The sequence below is a fragment of the Ciconia boyciana genome, chromosome 4 (assembly GCF_034638445.1).
Source record: "Ciconia boyciana chromosome 4, ASM3463844v1, whole genome shotgun sequence".
Taxonomy (NCBI): Eukaryota; Metazoa; Chordata; class Aves; order Ciconiiformes; family Ciconiidae; genus Ciconia; species Ciconia boyciana.
The window spans coordinates 52,428,038-52,449,891 of record NC_132937.1 but is presented as its reverse complement, the minus strand read 5'-3'; the positions used below and the strand labels follow the sequence as shown (position 1 = coordinate 52,449,891).

Genomic DNA, 21,854 nt, shown 5'->3' with positions numbered 1-21,854 from the left:
ACGCTTGAGTAGGATTATTTCACAATAATTTTAGCGATCAGATAAACTGTATGTGCGTATTCAAGTGGGTAAATAGTAGCCCAGGTAGTTGTCATGTGTCTTGCTCCCACAATATGGCTGATTCATTATGGAAAATTTGGATCTTGCTTACTGTGCATGTGCAGTGCAATTCGCTGTTGAACTTAAAGAACTTGGTGTCAGATAAAGCTGCTGATGTTTCTTTTTTCCCTCAGGCTGTAAAAACACCTGACTTGCAATAAATTGATTATTGGTTTACTGAATCTGTTTAATGGTCAGTCCAAAACTGAAACATTTGTGAATGCTCATGTTTCTTTTCTTTTTCTTTTTTTTTTTTTTTAAAAAGGTGGCTAGAAATGTAGCCTTTTTGTGGTGTGGTGTGTTTTGTTTTTTTTTTTTTCCCCAGAGGGGTGCACTGTGATGTTGGCAAAGGTGGGTGCTGGTCAGCCGGTACGATGAGCTTAGTCTTGGCCCTGTTTCCTGTGGCACCTGAGACTCAAGCAGATGATCAACTCTGCCTTGGTTTTCTTCCTTTGTGCTTATTCAGTTGCTTTGTTGCATCCGTAGAGTAGTAATAAAATGTGAGGATACAGCAATCAGTATTTTCTCGTGGTGTTCAGATACTGCATTGATAATAAATATATAGATAGGCAAATTCCACATTTTCAATAAGACAGACCATCAGGAAAGTTTCTTTATCTCATCACCCCTCCCTGCCCCCTCAGTCATGGACATAAAGTAGATGTTTGGAAGCAAAACCTTTTGATCACTTTTGATCTGGTATTCCATTACCAGATTCTCATGAAGCAGCACTGTAGGCGCTGCGTTGCTTTCTAACTAAAGGACAGTCCTGCGCATGTCCCCAGAGTTCGAGATCACAAGTAAGACTCACATGCAGAATGTAAAGCGAAGACACGTTATCAGTCTCCCGACAGGTGGTGGTCTGACATTTAAAGTTTAAGGTCAGATGAGACTTTTAAGAAGTCTCATCTATTTGTACACAAAGTTTTTGGTGTGTTTGAAGGTTTTTTTGTTTGTATACCAAGTTTTTGGTGTGTTTGAAGTTTTTTAATGCGTTTCACTCATAAGACAGTATTACAAATATTTCTACTGCTGTGAGGAGTAATAATTCCTAAAATAAAACAGTTGTCTCCTGTAGCTAAATATGTATCTGTGAAGTTTAGAAAATGTAAAATTAGAACTTGCTTTTCTAAAAACGAAGAGAGGGCAAACACCCCTCCTAAAATGCCAGCAGCTCCCCTCCTGCCCCCAGCTTCTGGTCTGTGAGGAGCAGAGCTTTACCTGCCTTCCATCTGCCTTGTCGTTAGATTATATGTGTCTGGTAAGATATAATGATTGATCATTTAAATGCTCTCTTAGTGAAATTCCAGTAGTCTATGAAAAGCTGTCAGTTTGAACTTTTTTTGACAATGCTAAAGTAGAGATAAAAACGGTAAAGCCATTCTCAGCTCATTTTCATGCATATCGCTTTAATAATTCTTGATTTTCAAGAGGGGCAACTGCCTTTCTCTCTCCCCCCCCCCCCCTTACCTCTTCCCTTCTTACTGTCTGTTTTTCTGAGAGCTCCAACTCCTTTTCTACAGCTGTTCCTTTTGAAAAATACAGTTTATGATGCTTTATTTTATTATGTATACAGATGTATCATATCAGCAAGCTACTGTTTTGTTCATTTTGCTCTGCATAAGAATTTCTGCTACAACTGTGAGACAAGGGAGAAGAAAGAATTTAATTTAAACAAACAAAACCAACAATAAACAAAACCCCAAAAAACACCTAAACAAAACCCCCAACGCTATTAAAGAAAATGAAAATGCCCTAGTGGTGAGGTTGCTTGATCATGCTAAGGATAGTGTAGGCAGGTCCCTTGGTATTGCAGCAACAGTCCAGGGATGCACTGATAACAGATTCCCAAATAACTGGCTAAATGCTCCTATCTCATAGTCAGGTGGCATTGAGGAGGAAGGTGCAACCTCACTGAACTGAATTGCCTCGTAGTGTGGTGTTTCTATTCTCTCTTCTGCTGCTGCCAGTTCTGTGGGTGGATGGATAGGTGTCTCCAAAATTCAAGTGGAAGCTCGTACCCAGGAAGGGCTTGGGTAAGAACAATGCTGTTTGCCTCATCTGCTGTAGAATGTGATTTTAAATACAGCGTGCCAGAAAGTCATGAAGGAGGAAAAAGTGAAAATAAGTGTGTTACCCTAATGGTTTTGCCAAAATACCACACTGTGTAAACTACTATCATTTAAACTAAATGAGCATTGTTAGGGAGTGTGTGTCCGTTGTGTGTTTTTGGGTGAGGTTTTTTGATTCTTTTTGTTTGTCTTCAAAAAACTGCCTGTTGTTGAATGGATCGTAATATAGTAAGCTTTTAGAGTAATTTCTGCCTGTTTGCAAATTTGGCTAGCACAGCACTGGGTAGTTTTGCTGCCAGTTGGGTTTCCTTAAATGAATGTTTAGCACGCAGACTACAGCATGCGTTGGTGAAGTTCTGAAACAGTGAAGATACTACGCCTTCAAAGGAGTAAAGTCTGTCTTGCATCAGGATGAAATTTTTTCAATGCCTCTGATAAGATGATAACATTTCCATTGAATATGTAAATGACACAATTTTACTTATCTAAAATTCATGCTTCTCATAAAAAGAGATGCGTGCATAATGAAAGCAGAATTTGCTGTGGAGGTAAACTGACTAGTGGATTTACTGTACGGGTAAAAAAAGTTAACAATTGCTATATTGATCAGATAGCTGTAGTTTGTAGACTTTCTGTATTAATGATAATAGCCTAGGATAGGAAGTGATTTAGGTAAGTTGGAAATAATTTCAACTTCAGCCTTATGGCTTAAGATTTTTTTCTGTTGTGTGATTGTAAGCAGTGTTGAAGAAAGGTTTTAGATGAAAATGGTTTTAGATGAAATGGTAAAAAAGTTTGCAAAAAGTTTTTTCTGTTTAGGGCAGAAAAAACTGTTGATCACATGATCTTATATCTTTCCCTGATTATTTTTAAATCAACACATTGGGTTAAGAATCCTTTTTGTTCATAAACTGAAAGTGATTGGCAATTTTAAAATACTGTGATCCCTTTAATGTAAATGATTTAACATGCTTTAATTTGTTAGCTGCAAGAAACATCTAAATGTGAGAAAGGTGACTCAGTTTGATTCCACCTTTCTGAATTGTTGCCCAGATGGGGGGAATGCATAGCATGCATACAGATGGAAGAAGAAAATCCAGCCTCATGGAGGCTTGCCTGATGCACCTGGCTTTTTAGAGCCTGAGTCCTGTATCTAGCCAGCAGGATACTGAAAGGCATGTGCCAGCACTAGCACAGAGTGAGGGCTGTGTGCAGTTTCTTACTTAGGTCAGTAGTCCTCAGAGATAATGATACATGCTCTGCTTTCATGAGGGCTCCGTAGATTCAAACTTGATACAGAAATTATTCCTGAAAGCAGTGTATCTCTGCTTGCATTTATTTTAAAACAAAACCAAACCAAACAGAAGCCCCACACTTGCAAGTTTTAGGAGTAGGCCCGTGTAATAAGAAAATCCAACATAACTAGGAAGCTACTTTCTTTGCTTTTATGCACGTTTCCTAATGTTCACTGTATGTAAGTCGTGGATTGTACTACCAAGGACCATGTAAGCCTTCAGCCACCCTTCACTGAAGTATCCTGAACATAAAATGTAGACCTAACAGAATGTCTCAGTAGGATTTGTCAATAAGCTTATTTTATGCTAGCCTTCACTTCATGTTATAGAACTGTTGGGTATTTGTAATGAGGAGTGGTGCCACCTGCTGCTCTGTGGCAGGTAGGTAGTTGGTACTCCGACGAAGCGTCTCACTGTTTACCTGATGAGACTTATACTTGTATTGCAACTTGGTGTCTGTGCAAAGGATTGATAAAACTGATAGCAAATAACGTTGTTCCTTAAGAAATGATCCAAACTAGATTTTGGCACATCACTGAGCAGAAGAGTGAAGTATTACTGTTGGCTCATATGAGTGATGGATGAGAGGGATAGGAGGAAAAAGATTTTTCTTCTCAAAAGGCTAACTTAATGGTGAGGAGTACTATGCTTTCAAAATATGAAGAAAATTATTTGAAGATATTTTTCCAGATAGCAGAACTAATAGCTGAGTTTTCTGTATGCTTGCTCAGATACGATGGGTACACATGGATGTATCTTCTTGTTAATAAGAAAGCAATTCCTATTGGAAATTGTAGATTTTTGCAGTTGCTAGCTGTGCATATAAAAAGAAGGCGAAATGCAGTCCTATAATAGATTTTTCAAGGACATAAACATTAAAAAATGTTCATAAGGAGATGAGCAATCGTGGCAACATTTCATAGAGATAGGAGACCACCATCTATTTGGAGGAACATTAAATAGGTACTAAGAATCATAGTTCAGTGATGTTTCCTTAAACAGACAAGGTGGAGACGTTTCTTATCTGTTACCCATGGACAGAGACACTAGTTTGCTTTTTCTGCTTAAAGCTTACCAGTAGAATCTGACAGCACACAGAGGCAAGGTGTTGAATCACAAGAGGAATTGGCATACATCGGTGAGGGATAAAATAATTGAAAAAAATAAGAATTCTGGGGTTTGTATTGTTGTTTTATAGGGCTAGGCAGAGAGCAAGTGTCTCTATCGTAGTAAAGAATGACTGTGTTTTCCCTTCACTGAGACTGAAGAGAGAGGAGTAGTAGTAGACTACTACAGGACTTTCTATGCTTGAATAGAAAATGACTGGCAGGGATCAAGAGCTAAGAACCTGTTCATTACCAATTTCCTCGTTCTTAAAGCATGACTGTTGAATATTGCAGAATTAAGAATTGAAGTATCCTTGTTCTAGTGACACACTGCTAATCTGAGGCATAGTTCAAAATTAAAAACACAGCAAAAAGAAGGATGCCAGGGACAGAAAGTCTTTGTGCTGCAGTAGCACAAAGTGTCTGGGTCATTTGAGTTTAACAAGTGATTGACGATGTGGTGGTGGCAGTTTTTAAATGTTTTGAATCTTCTAAATGGTAAGACCGGCCAAGAGGACATCAAGTACATTTTGGCATGTAAAGCCATGGAAGACGTGAACATGAAGTGATGATTTAATGCTATGTCTGTGAGCAGTAAACCGTGACCTTTGATACTGTAGTTTGAGCACAGCTTTTGATCTTGTCTGGGAGAAAGTCTTCCAGGGAGACAGTGGGTTCCAGCCCCCACAGGACTCTGCCGAAGGCTTGAGTTTATTTTATGCTAAGCATGCATGGCAGCACACATCAGCACAGAGCTCAGTGCCACGTATTTGGAAGAAGCATGGCGTGCCTGCACAGTAGTCCCCTCAATAAGGGAGGGAGGGGAGGAGGGATTCCATCAGCTAAAAAGCATCAGAATCACCACTGCTCTTGGACTTCACAAAGGATCAATACACTTAAAGTAGAACAGCATTCAAAAACAACCTGAGCCTCCTAGTCAAGAAAATGGAGCTATTGAGTAGATTCTGGTGAGGATCAGCTGCTGTTTACCATTAAGAAGTCATGTCCTGGCTATTTAAGACACATGACAAGATAGTTACTCTTTTTGATGTGGTAGAACATAAACAGTTAAATATCGAGTCTTCTAATTGAAGATATTCATTACTACAAAGGGAAAGACCTACTTCAGAAAGTATAGAAACATTCTGAATAGCAACAGTGAGTATCAGATTTTGACAGTATATTAGGACCATTTGACTTACCATCTTCCTGCAGAGGAAAAGAACCACCTGAGAACAATACAGTTTAATGGTGTTTTGTAATCATTACCTTGGCAGTAAATAGTCTAGCAAATGCCTGCATATATGTGACTCAAGAAGAGTGTTACAGATGATAGTTTCTTGCTGCCCTGCCTGTTGATACTGTGGCTGACACCCAGAATGGTTTTCATTTGAGTTTAAGAAACAAAAGCCTCTCTAAAAGATTCTTCTTCTGATGAAGCTTCCATAAGTGGTAAGGGTCACTTGTTTGCTAAAGTATTTATTTCCTGGGAAAATGTTATCTTAGATGTAATGCATCTTGTTTTCTTGATCCTTATCATCAAAACAGCATCCTCTCTCTGTACCCCCGATTTTTAAAAACCTTATTTTCACTCCTTTTGTTTGTGTCAGATGTGCATCTTAATGTAGGTATCTTAAAACTAAATTGTTATTTCTAGTTTCACATTTCTGTGGTTTTTTTCCCTTGAAGTTTTGCTGTGTTCCCACTAATAACTTCAAATATTTTCCGTAGCCGTAGCCCAATGAGACTTTTGTTAGCGAGAACAGTAGCTGTACAAAACCAAGTCGCTGGCAATTAAATGTTGTTTATCAGATGAGGCTGATTATTTTGGCTGTGTCGTAAAAGAGCCAACAAATGGTTTTAGAAGTTCAAAAACTAACTTCTGCCATCCTTGTTCATGCAAAGTACTGCTTGCTCATTTAAGTCCCACTAATGTTAATAAAGGGATGTGGAACTCAGTCCTAAGTATATGATTAAAAACATGGAAAATACAGTTAGATTAAAGGTAAACTTTTCTTCAGTTGTCCTGTTTTTGGCTCCTGAATCCCTTCTCAAGAGAAGAGTTGGTAGATCATTGCACCAGTGGTGATTGTATTAAAAGCTGACTAAATCTCCTGCAGATACAAAGACAGCAGCATGTACCAAGTTAAGTATTAACTTCAGCTATATAAGTGCCTTTCAGGAATGCTCTTACACAGAGCCCTGGTGTGAACAGATAGGTGTTATTGCCTATCTCATTACATGTTCAAACAACTGCCTTTTAAATACTAGGGCAATGACATTTTTCATTTGTTTTAGGCTAGTAGTTATGCTCCCTTTTTAATGAATCTGTAGGAAAAAAAATGAAAGTGGCTTTATAAGCTGTAAACTGTTTTGACACTTTAAATTACTAATGCTTTTGCTTAGTGTGCATCCTGAGGATTGTCATCCTAATAGTGAATATTCCAATATATCTCAAGGTTTTCAAGTCAGTATTCGTATTCTTTGTTTCTGTCGCAGCTCCATGTAGTTGATTAGAAGAACCTACTTAAAGCTGTTAACAACTTCCTTATGGACAGTATATCCCCACAGTACTGGAACAGTTTCACGAGTAGCTCAGCACCACGCCCAAGATACACAAGCTATTGCTGGAATTCAAAACATTTATTCTTTTTTCATAAAATAAGTTTGAAATAGTAGTGAGAAGACAAGTTAAAAAAATGCTGTGTGTTGGGAAAAGGTATCCTTAAAGTACCTAGACAGTAACACAGTGGTGTTTTATTCTCCTTGTAATGTGACATTGTTATCTTTGTGTAACACCCAATGTAGCACACTTTTCTTTTCTTTTTTTTCTGTTCATTTAGAAGCGAACTGTATTCACTGGGTGTAAAATCCATAGCAATTTCACTGAAGTAGTGTTAATTTAGTCTGTTCCAGGATAAATTAAAGCATATGCTCGTCTGAGGTGATAAAATGTGTTAAGTTTCTGTCAATTCTAGGAAACTGTATGTGGAGGTAGGGAAAACAATGAGTTTGCCAAAATAAGGCTGAGTCAGAAGGAGAAGAACATGAGGCAGAAAGACAGTGTGAGTCAGCATTGCTCACTGAACTGTTCATCAGTCGGCTAACTTGCTGTAGAAACTGGTTTATGATGTTCTGGGAGGAGGGGCGGAAATGTGCTTTTTCTGAGCCTCTGCATAGAAATATTCTTTGTCTGCCAGCAAAGATAGCCAAGTTGCTTGAGTCAGTATGCTCCTTTATTCTGACTGTTCTGGTATCAGGTTATGAATCTGAGTTGGAGTGATTCCTTCTGGTTATGTTCTTCTGCTGCAGAAAGTAGAAAAACAGTAGAAAATATATGTGAAGAGTAATTAAACAGGAGTGAGACTCTGTGGTAGAGGATATGATTCACTTATCAGAAATAAGAGCCTGAGAAAACTGTCTTCCCAAGTTTTATATCTGAAGTGGCAGAATAATTTCATAAGCTTGCTTACTGTGAGGAACAGTAAATGTACAGACGTAAGGAATACTGTTTGCGTTGTCTGCAGGCTTTGGTCACACGTGAAGGCAGCAGTGCGGGAACTAGTCTGTAACACAGGAAAAGAACATGACAGCAACGTGCTGGAGAGATCTGCTGCTTACCCATTTATATAGGAAAAGATAGTTTTGATGGGGTGGCAGGGCTCTGTTGTTTTAAGGAACCTTGTTTATGGAATCATTTTACAAATATTGATACATACCCTGGTGATGCTAGAGTTGGTGGTATGATGCCATTTGGAAGCCTGATGGCTAACAGTCCTCTCTGATAACAGCTAAAAAGCCAGCATGTCCATGGCTGTGTTATACAAAATAAAGATTAGATTTTCCTTCCAGAGGAAGTTCCAGCAGTTGCTTATTGCAGGGTAGGAAGTGTGCAGATTTACAGCATACAAATACAGAAAATGTGTTTCTTTTCACTAAGATGAGGCGTAGTGAAGCAGTGGAAATAGGACCTTACATCTTGATCCTTGCATTCAGAAAAATGATACAACGGTGGGTTTCTGTAATATTTTAATCTATTTACTTGCTGTTACTTTTCACAGGAATTGGCAGGAGACTTTCATACTCTTTCTAGGCAGAACCCAAATATTTTACAACTAAGTGAATAAAGTAGTGATCAGTTGTTAAATTACTGGCTGTTATGAATGATCCACCTTCCCTCAGACTCTTTTATGAACTATGTGATTATACATCTCTTGCTTGTGGTTCTCTTCCCTCTCTTACTTCAGATGACTGTTCATGGTTCCTCCGTACTCTGTGTAGCAGGTCATTGCCTTGTCTTGGGTTTTTCTGTTCCAGTAGTTCAGAGTTCTTGGCCCACCTCGGTCCTTGGTTAGCAAATGTGCTGTGAGGGGAGGGGACCAGAAAGTCCATCTGTCCTCTGCAGTTTTGAAGATTTTTTTTTTTTTTTTTTTTCTCCCACTTAATATGGCCACTGGGATTTGTATTGGAAAACACCTGGAACAAGGCACTCCTTCTGTGCTAGTCACAAAATAGTTGTGGTGCACAAGCATGAGAGACTAAAAACTCATTCTTGCCATCTAGTACATCTCAACTTTGATTACTGGATTTTTTTAAGACAATCTCTGAAAATTCAGTATTTAAATAAGAAAATCCCCCCCTTTTTTTTCCCTTCTTCAGAAATTATTTGAAAGCAACTAGCCATTTTTCCTAGTGGGAAAGGCAGGGCAAATGGAATGTGTAATCTAACCAGGCATCAATTAAGTGAAATGTAGTTTCCTAAAAAGCAAATGTGAAATGAGGATATAGAAGCATGGGAACACACAGTGGTGAGGATGGCATGTTACTGAGGGACTAACTCAGGTCCTTGCTTGCATGCCAGTAAAAAACCCCAGCCTCTAAATCTAGCTAAAAATTAGTTCTTTGAAAATTATTTGTTAGCAGATGGTATTCATGGAATCAGCTAATAAAACTGAGTGTTTTACAAAACTCTCAGTCATTATAAATCAGTCTTTTTTTTTTTTTTTTCTTAACACTGTTCTTTGCAGGGTATACTACTTAAGACATTTGAAGAGGACATGTAAACATGTACATTTCTTTACTACTTGTATAAATATGTTAATTTGGACAGATGTGTTTACATATTCAGAGTCTGAATGCACTACAATATAATTGCTTTCTTCATATTTGTTTTGATAAATGTTTTAATTCTGCTTTACTGAGTAGGAAGTGTAGGATCTTAAGTATGCTTATTTCTGGTGATTGTTGTTAATGGGAAACCTTTAACCAGCTGAGCAGATTTAGTGTGAAGTGCTATATCCATTCTTTGCCAAACAGGCGGGATGCTTCGTAATCTAGAATCTGTGGTTCTCTTGATCCAGGCTCTAGAAAGAACTTTACTTTGGGAGTAAGAAGAGGTATTACAGGCTGAGGCTTTGGTGGGTATCGAAACAAAATGCTCAGCCAGGTTATCTTGTTTTCTGGATTTAGAAGCCGGAATGTGCAAAATACAAAATGAGTTTGCACTTGGCCTTGATAGGTTGGGGTTTTTTTTTTTCCCCCTGAACTAAAGTATAGAAGGTGTGAATTTGTGACGCAAGGAGATAGAGATTGTCTGTGTGTCTCCTACATGGCTTTCTTGGTATGTAGGTTAATTTTTCAGGAAGGAATGATGGAAGGTGTCTCTGTCTCAGAATTGTAAGGCAATTTGCATTTTGGGCTGTAAATCCATGCAAGACATGAACACGAAGTAATGATTTGCATTTACAATTTAATGTCTGATGTTCTAATTTTCCCAAGATTGTTCAAGTTAGATCTGAGAAGTGTGAAGTCCCCTGTTAATTTCAGTGCAAGTAGCATCATAAAGATAAAAAGCTGTGTCCACTGAAACATGAAGAAGGAAATCTTAAACCCTACGTGACCTACAGCAAATTGCTGCTTTCTGATAAAAATTCATATGCTTGATGTACCGCTTTCCTATTCCCCTCATCAAAGAGGAGCCAAATGGAAGGAATTAATTGGTGTGTTTGAGAGACAGAGGAGAAACTAAAAAAATCAAAGAGATTAAGCAAACTGTATTAAAAGGGGAAACAAAAAATTGTGCATGATCCTGTTGAATTCATAGTGTCTCATTTTGAAATGGTGAAAGTGGTGTCTCATTTTGTAACCATCTTGGAACAACACTACTACTCTTCCACCCCCCCACAATTGTTCATTGACAAGTGTGTTTCAGAAGCTTTTGAAGTAGTATGTGTAGCGGGGGAAACTTGAAAAATAAACCTATGGATTTACTCACATATACTTCTGTCACTGAGTAGCCTTGATTATCAACTATTTTGCAAAGATGAATCACACAGGCTTATATACCAAAAGCTTTAGGACTTTGAAAATGGGGAAAAAAGAACCTACAAACCACTTTTTTTACAGATCAGTTGTAACTCTTCAGTTAAAGTAGTCTCAAAGCTAAGTTTTATAATAAAACTAGTGCGTTTATATTTAAATACACAATGTAAAACTTAGTGAATAAAAATAAAAGACCGTAATATATTCCTGTAACCAATGGAACGGCCTTGTAAAAAATGAAGTCTAGATAACAGTTAAATAAGATTAGCCAGTGTAGTCTGAATTTTAAATTGTACCTTTATGTTCTTTATTTTCCAGTGCAGTCTAGGGTATGAAGAGGGGTATATAAACAACAGCAAAATGCTGACTGTCTTTGTCTCCCTGCAGCAGGAGGAAAGATACTGCCATTGCTTTATCTGAAGCATTTTTATTTGTTATCGGGGCTTGTGTATTTATACACAGACCTAAGTAAACTTGCTGTACAGTAACTTCCCTGAAATACTTTTAAGAAAATTGGAAGGCAATTTAGATATCTAGCTTAAGGGTATTGAAGTGAGAGAACATAAACTGATAGTGGCGACGGGACAGTGTGTCGTTGGTGACATAGGCCAGCACTGAAGAGAACACAAATGTAGATTTGCTCTCCGGTAGCTGTACAGGCTGATAAAGACTTTGGTACCTGTACCTATACCCTATACAGTAGGGCAAACGTGGGCCGCGTTGCAGTGCTTGTTCCCCAGGACCTCACCCCAGGACGCGATGTTGGGATGAAACCTGGGGTGTGATGGGCTGGCAGGAACCTACGCACGTGGGAAAAAGAGGCGGCCGCTTTGCTGGTAAGACGTGTTCATCGCCACGGTGCCCCTTCTCTGCTGGTGTGACAGCGGTGCTTTTGTTGGACAGCTGGAGATCAGGGCTGTAGGTTACATCGAGAATGTGACCTTTCCTGCAGTGTGTGCACAGCCGAAGGACGTGAAAGCTTAGTGAGCGGCTAGAAGTTGAAGCAGAGCTGCAAGTGCTTCAACTTTTAAGAACTGTAGGATTTTGCTACATGAAATTACATAAATCTTGAAATTATATACATAATATTCAAGTTGAATCCCAGTATGGGAGAAGATAAAGTTATTTAAATTGTACTTAAAATAGTCTAACAGTCTGACGGTAAAACTGCTGGATTTCGACTGTTGGGCAATTAACTACTTCATTATGAAGGGCAGGATTTGCCTCTGGGTATGTTCAATAATAAATATCTAGTAGTTGCCAAGTATTGAGTTAGAGATTTTATTTTTCTACAGAAGGTGAATTTTTCAAGTACTGCCACTAAAAAATGACAGAAAATAAAGCTGAAAAATAGTTTTGGGATGCCATCTAGCCTTATCCCAATTTTTTGTCCCAGAAGGGATACAAAAAACAGAGCCAATGCTTTTAAAGCTTTTGGGTGATGGAGAAAGGAGGAGGGTAGGGGAAGTTGATGATTCTCTGCAAAAACCTGTCCAGTCATATTTTCAAGTCCCCTTTTTTCTTGGGGTTTTTTTTTTTTTTGTGTGTGTGTGCTACTGTCAGTTTTGGAGCAGCTGCACTCCTCTGTCATTTCTCTTTTTAAACTCTTCCTTCAGGGTGGTTCTCTTCTGGTCAGCACTTAAATATTCATCTCATTGACATGATCTGTTGCTTACCGCTGGTTAACCTTACTTGGATAAAGCCCATTACAGAGCCTAAACCTGTTGTTTTAAAGCTATAGACAGATTATCTTTTCCAGATCCAGCTGTGGACATTGAAGTCTGTGTAGCTTCTAGCTATTCGTCACTACCGTGAATGTCCAGTTTGTCACCAGTTCTGCCCATGGAGCAATTTGTGAGTGCTCCTGAGGCTTTCAGATAAAACTGGCCGAGGTAGTGGTTTTGTTAGATGGCTTCCTCTTAAGCAAGTACAAGTGATTTTTACTTGAAGTGAATTAAGAAGAACAAAAGCTTTTGGCATAGCTGCAGGCTTCTGACAGGACTATTTTTGGCATAGCTGTTTGCAGAGTGAGTGTCTGTTTACTGCTTTTTTTGGATGAAAATATTATTTTGTTATCTCTCTCGAGATTTAGACCTGAATACAGAGTCTGAAACTGCATTTGTACTGATGTGGAGAATTGAGAGCTTGGTCACAGTGATAAGTTTTTAGTATTTGTGTTATATAAGTGTTATCCCACAAGCATGAGGTCGTTTACCCGGTGTGCAAGATGCCAATATACACACAGGGCAGAGGTATTTTATTTCATGTCTGCGCAGAGATGGGTGCGAGGTGGTAGCTCCACAAAGCTAGCACAAAGTTCGGTCATACAGGTGCAGTATGTGTACAGTGTAGTTATACCTATGCATAAGTGTTACACAAAGCAGTTTTCTATTGGTCTACAAGTCTCTTATTTCAACGTAAAGCTACAGTGCTACTTTACTATTCTGCGCACGCTCAAAGGTGAGGGGTCTCTGTTTGGGCCAGGGTCTCCAGCTCAAGGGCTGTGACTTTTAGTGTGATAATGAGGATAGTTCGTGTGAGGGCGCTTCTTGCCACACTTGTACTAGTTGTTTCACATGGTTCCCAAAACGTCTTAATGAGCTTATGTGTTTCTCCAGGATGTGCTTTTCTCCCGAGGACAGTAATTCTTGTTTAGATGTTCCACTTTCCAGCCTGAATGCCCCTTACCAACTTTACATAAGCCCTGGCCTTCCACCAGCTCCTGTTAGACTGCACTTTTAGACTACATAAGTAGCAGTAGAAATGACTCCACTGCATATTGACTAGTAGAAAGAAGAGGACAATGCCATAAATATCACTTAAATAAGCAAAGAGGGCTTTACTTATGGTAGCATGGATAAAGTGTTAAGCATATGACTTGTTTTTGTAAAGCTAGATTTTAAAAATGAGTAATAAAATGGCTATAAAAGACCTTATGTGTTATATAAGGAAAAAATCTTGTAATTTTGTGTTTATATTTACAGTTTGACTAAACTAGGAATCTTTTTTTAGGGCATCCAAGATGGATCTCAAGTGTGCTCTGGAAGAATGTTCAATGGCACTGAACTTATTTCTAAACAATAAGTTCTCTGAAGCCCTGGAACTACTTCGTCCATGGTGAGGTCCTGTTATTTGCTGAAGTTACTGTAAACAGATAGTGTAAAGTATGCTATCTGGTAGCTGAGGATTAATTTAAGGCCTCTGAAGGTAGTAGTTTTCATTTACTCTCTTTCGTCCAAAAGCATTTCTCAGTGTCTTTGGGTTTTAGCAGTGCACTTGTTTCTTCTTCAGACGATCACAAAACCTGTTAACGAAGCACTGAATTGTTCTGCTAGAGTTTATCACTCAATTTGTCTTTGCAGACAGAGGGGAAGAGGGGGAGCTGCACTTTTGCAGTGCAGAGGGGAAGAGCAGGGGAACAAGACCTGATCCAATGTATCTTTGATCAGAGAAATTGTACAATGGAACTGCTTTTGACAAGACAACAAAGCTGGAACAAAACTCCAGAATACTCTTTTTGTTGCTTTTTGTATTACATTTGAGTCACAGTAATGTTCACTTTTAAAGCCCACCTTTTGATCTTCTGACTAATTTTGCCTATTCCCCTGTTGCCTTTGCTCCACTGAGAAGAAAAGCATGGCAGCGCAGATATAGGGAACTAAAGAATACAGAAGGGTTCGTAGGATAAACGAAGCTTACTTGTGACTGCGTGGGGAGGCAGTCTGGGTTGGCTGTTCTTTAGGACTGGGGTCTGAATCCCATTCACTGTTTTTCTCCTGTCTGTGTCTCAAAGATGCATATGATGTTGAGGGATGTGTCAGTGAGAGGGATCTGTAGCTTGTGTTAGTAGAGCAAGGTAAAGTTCTCACTCTGCAGTTTGGTGATAGACTGGATTAAAAATGATGAGTTGGTAGTGTTAGGTCAGTGGTATGGACACATGGAAGAACACTGTTAAATGAAAGCTCGGGAGGATGACACAGCTATAAAGTGTTTGCTCTTAGTGGTATGGAGAGCTCAAGTGTAGAGGAGGTAGGCAGGAATAACACCTTTTCAAATTAGCTGTACTTACACCCAAGCTCTCTTATCTGAGCATTGTGCAGTGTTATTTGTAATAGAGCAATGCTTTGAGAAGACCCACCTGCACTTGTGTATGCTGAAACTATTTTTGGGTAGTATTCCAAAATAGTGAGTTCTACATGCACAGATTGTGCATATGTGTGTTACTAAAATGTTTTTTGTATGTTTGATATATTTAATTTTGTGTTGCAAAACAAAAAAACCTTGTTCATACAATAGTGTTTTTATGTACAGTGAAGTATTTGTTTCAGTTGACGTTTGCTACAAAGAAAAAAAAATATCAAAACCATAGACTTCAGAATGCTTCAAGTCCCTGGCAGCTAATAGACTTTGAGCTTATTATATAGCATATTCAGCTACTCTGCAAAGGAGGACCTAGCCTAGCAAGGAAACAAAAAGCCACCTTTAAAAAAAGAAAAAGCCCAATTATTTTACTGAAAAATAGCCTTTTAATAAAGTTAAACTTAAGTCCTTAAATAATGTAAAAATTTTAGGGAAAGTGTTGATATATTTAAGAAATAAACACTTAGCCCAAGGGTCTGTCTTCCTTGACTCTGCTAAAGTTTCCTGTCTTCAAAACTGCATTTGGCAGGTGGCGCCTTGATTTAGGGAGAATAAAAAAAGTCGAGGAACTTTTTTTCCCAACAGAGGGTTAGCAACATGGCTAGAAGACTAGAACATACGACTCATTAAGATTGTGAGAGCTGGGTTTGTTTTATTTTGGCAAAAAGGAGACTTGGGCATTAATCTAATAGTGGTCTGGAGCTATTGAGGGGAAGTTGCAAAGACAGACACATCCTTCTCCATAGTGGCAGATGGTAAAACAAGGGGCAGTCACTACAAGTTGAGGCTTAGGAGGTTCAAATTGGACATTCGGAAAAAGTACATTGATAGTACAGTACCAGAGAGGCTGCCAGAAAGGTATGCAGGCTTCATTTTCTTGAACCTCTTGAAACTTGGTTAGACAGAACCCAAGTTTGCCTGACTTAACGCTGGCAGTAGTGCTGCTGCAACTGGTAGGTTTGAGTATATGACCGCCCACAGCCACTTTCCAACAACTTTTTTTTTTTGTAATTATTCTGTGAAAGCCAGGCTGGTTCAATGTAGCCTTCTATACAGGACTGAGCATGTGTATACTGACTTTTCTATGACACAATGCAGATTTTTGTGTCTTTGGATCAAGCAGTAATGCTAGAAGGATGTCCTTACTTCTTGTGTTAAGTGAAAGCAGACGAACGTGTATTTATGTCAAGGCTTAATTAGCTAAATTAAATAGATATACCAGTGGAATATACATGGGATATAATTAAGTGCAAATGTTTGTGTAACCCAGTTTGGATATTTTCTGGAACTTGCTGCAACAGTATCCTGTGGAGGCAGACATGTAGCACCCAGTGGAAGATGATACTTGCTAGGTTATGTTCTCATGTCCATTACTTTCCTGCTTTATTCTTCTGGTTTTCACTAATTGATGCAAGTGTCTCGGCATTTAATTTTGTATTGTAATTTGAAGTTTTGCTTAAATGCACAAGATTTATATGTTTGCCCTAGGTCTAAAGATAGTATGTACCATGCCCTTGGGTACAGTACTATTTTAGTTATGCAAGCTGCTATGACCTTTGAACAGCAGGATATACAAATGGGAATTTCTACAATGAAAGAAGCTTTGCAAACCTGCCAAAGGTAAGCCCAAGCAATGAACATTTATGAGGTACTTAATCCACTAAGTGTTCTTTGTAAGATATCCCGCCTGTCTGTATGCTTTCAAAGCAGGCTATTGTCAGTATGGCAGTGATGTAAATTTAGGAAGGTGGGGTAAGTATTACTATCCAATTATTATTGGTAAGGATATGTTTCCTAGTATTGTGGAAACAACAGGCTTGTTGGGTCTGGGCACGTATAGCCTCTAAAGTTAGCTAAATGGTTGGTTGGCTATGTAGACCTGCACGTAAGCTGACACTACACGATTGAACTACCTGAGCTATTTCCATCTGAGACTTTTTGTTTTCCACGGGGATCAACAATTTAAAAGCTCCATATTTTGAATTTTCCCTTTCATCATGAAAATATTTGTTTTTTTTAAAAGTTGTTTTCAAAGGTGGACCCAATAGTCTAATAGGATTAAGCTTGTACTGAGGTTTCTTTAAAACCAAAGCAATTTTTTTATTATTGTTACAAATGTAAGTGTTTAGCTTACCTTAAAATTAAAGGGCTATTATTCCCATCAAGAATGATCTGAACCTTTTGCTTCTGGTCTTGCTTGGAACAACAGTGAAATAGAGTAGAAAATAGAACTTATTGGTGACCTTTGTTTTTTTAATTAAAAAAACTTAGAAAATGGGTTCTCAAAGATAAAGTGCTTAACAAGCCTCTGACAAAACCAGAAATGAGTGCTTTATTCTACTGTACTGGTGGTTCATCATATTGGTTAGGCCATAATTTATCATGAATGGTCTCCAAAGAAATTGCCTCCAGATGTTGTTAGTTTAGACGTTTAACATCACCTCCTTAGCAATGACAAACAAAAGAAAAGTAAACGGGACAAAATTGTCAGATGCTACCTGAAGAAAATAAAAAGTCAGCAGTTTCTGCCTCTTTCAGGTGTGCTATCGAGTCACAGTTTCATCTGAACTATGTGGCTTAGTATGTCTGAAAATTAGGTGCCTCTTTGTACTTCAGATAGTTTCAATAAGGGCCTCCATCTCTGCAGGATGCAAACTTTTGTACATAAGTGCTCTGGTCTAGTCTGTCACAAAATTCATAAAAATGCAAGATAAAGGCAATCAAACACTCAAAGGTGAAGAATTGCCAGAACTACATGTGTCTTAATTGACTTTTTTTTTGGTATGCATTATGTTAACCTGTAATGTCATAATCTCGTTGTCAGGATCCTGCACTTTTCAATGTGCAGAATAGTGTAAATAAATGATAAGCTAATGCTCAGTATTTGTAATTAATGACTTCCTGGCTTACAAAGTATATTCCTTTTCTGAATGTAGAATTGTTTCTTTAGCTTCTTCGTAAAGCTGAGTTGTTTGTAAATAGTAATAAATTCATTTTTGGAATGCTGCACTAAAAAAAAACCTAGCAATTTATAACATGGACAGTTGAGATCTGTTGAAAGTAAAATATATGACTGTTTTGGCATCATATCTGGCATAAAATGCCATAAAATACTGAAGTATTTATGTTTTCATTTATGTTGAAAACAGAGCTTCTTTTGATTTTTCATTCTAATTCTGAGTGGAAGTTTAAGTGGAAAAAAGTAATTCATAGAACTTTGAAGTCCAGTTCAAGTGGCTTTCCCAGCATCAGACACACCTCTGCAGCTGGTGGGTGGAAATGGGGTGGAAGCTATTGTACACTTAAAGTAGATTAAATGCATGCTTGGAACATCAATCAAGGTTGGATAGGCTTCTAAGCCTAGACGCGTACCAGTGGCCATGATTATACTACTCAAAGAATTGCAACTATTGGCAAATGATCACTTTACTTAGAATGTCTATAAATTGTGGCTGGAAATGGTTAAGAAGTGTAAATAATTAAGTTCAAGTTTGTGTTGAAATGTGGCTCATGTTGTGTGGGTTCCTTTTCTTCCACATACAACTGATTTAGATTCAGGAAAAGAAGCACAGTGGTGGAATCCTTGTCCAATCTAGTTTCTAAACAGTCAGTGGATCAGTTGAGTGAAGGTAAGTGGTTTATAATACAATTAAAATAACAAAGTGAAAAAAAGCTCAAAAACACCCTACCAATGTGTACGAATATGCTTAACTCTGTAACTTGATTAGTGTCTTAGAGTAAAAAACAAACAAACCACCTGTATGGTGGTTTTTTTGAATTTGAATGCAAAGCTTCTCAAAATGGGGATTCAGCCTAATTTTTTTTGGCTCTGAGCATGCATGAATTAAGAAAGGAATGCCTTTCACAACACATTATAGGAGTGAAGAGAGATTTCCTTTGTTTCTTTTTGTTTTGTTTTGTTACATAAGACAGCTCCCAAAAGTTTAAGAGTCATTGATGCTGTTGGAATATGTCCTTATCATTAGTTGCATTGAAATCTGAATATATTAACAAGTTTTGTGCTTGTCTGTTTTGCCTTAAGGTGTTTTGGGAAATGGTATCAGTACATTTCACATCATGTTCATGGCTCTGAAAATGCTGATCTCCTATTTCTGATTCAGGCAGAATCAAGTATGCATTTTTTTCTAACCTGACACAAAAGAATCCTCTTTAATAGTGGACACATCAAACTCACGGCGTGTGCACTGTACATACAGCAGCCTTGTGCATGTGGCTGGTCTTGCAGCATGGGTGCAGAGTAACTTGTGTCATTGTGTTAAGTCAAATGTACTTCAGTGCTGCATGAGGACAGAAGGTCTGCCTGGGGCTTTCAGTTTGTTGAGCATGACTTGGTGAAAACCTGTTCATAATGTCTTACTGGACTTAGGAAAAGCCTGAGCCACAGTGAGTGTTACCATTCATCTGTAAAAGTTTTTTCTAAGACATGGAAGGAGGGTTGGAAGACCTAATTGCTGTAGGCTGATATTTAAACTTAGGATCAATGAAGAGTGCAGGAGATCATCTACCAGAATGACAAGTAGCTTTTGCCCTAGGCTGAAGTCAGCTCTGGCAAGATCGAAGTTTTTGTCTGAGAAGTGAAATAGAAGAATTCTATTGGGATTTGTGTGTTACAGCTATTAGTCAGCAGTTATCAAAACAGCAACAGCAGAAGCTTGCTTTTTTTTTTTTTCCTTTTCTTGGCAGCATTGTATTTGTTCCATTGACCCTAAGAAGATAATATTGGCAATAAATTTGCTGACAGTAAATAACTTTTCTTTCTTATATAGAGGAAATGCATGCTGAAATCTGCTATGCTGAATGCTTACTACAGAAAGCAGCTCTCACCTTCGTACAGGTAAAGTCAATTGTTTATTTTCTCTCTCTGTGTAGCAGTTTAATGGAAAGATGTTAGTACTTATAAAACATTGTTCCCACAGTAGATATGGTATTTAAAACCCAAACATTTTCCTACTGAATGAATGTTATTTCATGGCAGTGATTGAAAGTATGGTAAGTGCTGTGTTACCTAGCAAAATCCTCTCTTTGTTTATATGACTAACCAAAGATGTTATTGATACCCAGGAACCAAAAACCTAAGGTATATTGCAGTCTTATACAGATGGTATGTTTAAATGACTTGCATCACATCTGACAGTGTCCAGCACTTTTTTAAAAAGATGTTCAGATATGAGGAAATGTCTCATTTGAAAACGCAGGTCTTTTTTCGCACGCAAAGGACAGAATGTTTCCCCACTAACAAAACTTCAGCTGATGCACGCTTGTCTCCAGTGCGTTGTCTCCAGTTCAGTATCACTCTCCATGCACTTTTGACGTGGTGTCAGGGGCAATATAGTAATGAATGACTATAAAATGAGTATGCCTTAGCATTGCTGAGGTAATAATTCAGTTCACAGAAAGATCTGCTGTTTAATACTGTCTGGTGCTTCTTGTTTAGCTTGTCATTCAGGGACTTCATGCTACAGTGTTTTCAAATTCGATTTGAAATTTGATTCCTGAAAACAGGAGTTTTTAGTCATACTTTTTTTTATGTAGTGAGTGTTTTACAAATGTTTAATGCATGTATTTTAGATAATCCCTTCCAATATAAATTAGGAGGAAGAAGCTAAGGCACAGAGATACTAAGATCAGATGGACCTAAACATTAATTTGGCAGAGCTTTATAAACCACTTAATACAGTACTTTGGCCAGAAATGTCAGGAAATATTATTAATGGAATGCCAGTCTTTCCTATAACTGACTTTCTCCTTTACTAACCAAATGGAAGCAACCCTCTTTTTTGTTTTGTGGGTGGGGTTTTTTTTAAGCATGAAGAGAATTTTTAAACAGTTGTTGAAGGAGGTGAGTTTAGAACTGTATAAAATGAAAAAAACTGTAGAGGTATACTTTCTCTAAAGCAGCATCTTGCTATCCATCATCTCAGAGATCCATTGCTGTTGACTGTAATACCCTGCTCTGCTGATTACTGTCATGCCCCATATTTTTCATCCTTGACTGACCTTCAGTCATCTGAGGAGGATGATGATGATAATGAAAATGTAAACCATTCAGAAAGAGACAGCAAGAATGCTTGTACTAAACCACTTGCATTTGGGTGTTCAGTCTCTCAGACAAAACAGTTGAGGTCTATTGAAATGGTGACCCTTTTATGGAAGCCAGAATTTCCTTTAGTTGATGATTCGGAGGGTGTTTTTGTGCTTTTTCATTTTCCACATCATATATGCTCTCCCTGAGTATTTAATTTTATTTCTGAAATGCTGCACACCTTCCCCTTCTGTGTGAATTCTAAGAGGAAAAAATTCTATCCTGTTGAACTGTTAACCATCGTGATTTTCAGAGATCTATTTTTGATGGCTAGTACACTGTGGCTTTACTTTTGATTTTTCTAGAGGTTAATAAGCACATATGTTGGGTAGTCTATGTGGTCACTGTCGACCAGCAATGGGAATTCATCTCTTCAGGGGATATTTTGGTTTGTCTTCTGCCAGGTCCTGGGCTCGCTTGTGTGTGTCAGAATCGGTGTTTTGAAACATTCTAAAGTTCCTACAGCACCATCTGGTGGAGAGCTTTCTTATTTCATTTATATGCATTGGGACTTTTGTTAAAAGTAGCTCTTTGACCTTTTTTTCACCCCCTCTTAAGTTTTAAAATTTGTAACACGCACCAGAGAAATGTTTCCCTGAAAACTTAAAGCAAGTGTTAACTTCAGTCTTAGAGATGAGTCTAATAACTGAAAAACATTTTTAATATTTCCAATGACCATTAAGTTATAAATAAATTTAAATGTAACTGGAACATTTTA

At 38.1% G+C, this 21,854-nt stretch overlaps 1 protein-coding gene across 3 annotated transcripts in view; it reads left to right on the top strand.

The window, feature by feature from the left end:
- Window positions 1–21,854, top strand: part of TTC39B (tetratricopeptide repeat domain 39B) — a 72,685-nt gene that overhangs the window by 29,936 nt on the left and 20,895 nt on the right. For all 3 annotated transcript variants that reach the window (XM_072859999.1, XM_072860001.1, XM_072860000.1), the window contains 4 exons: window positions 13,906–14,010; window positions 16,522–16,653; window positions 18,586–18,662; window positions 19,821–19,888. In XM_072859999.1, the coding sequence (XP_072716100.1) occupies window positions 13,906–14,010; window positions 16,522–16,653; window positions 18,586–18,662; window positions 19,821–19,888 (382 nt within the window). The remainder of the gene's footprint in view (window positions 1–13,905; window positions 14,011–16,521; window positions 16,654–18,585; window positions 18,663–19,820; window positions 19,889–21,854) is intronic.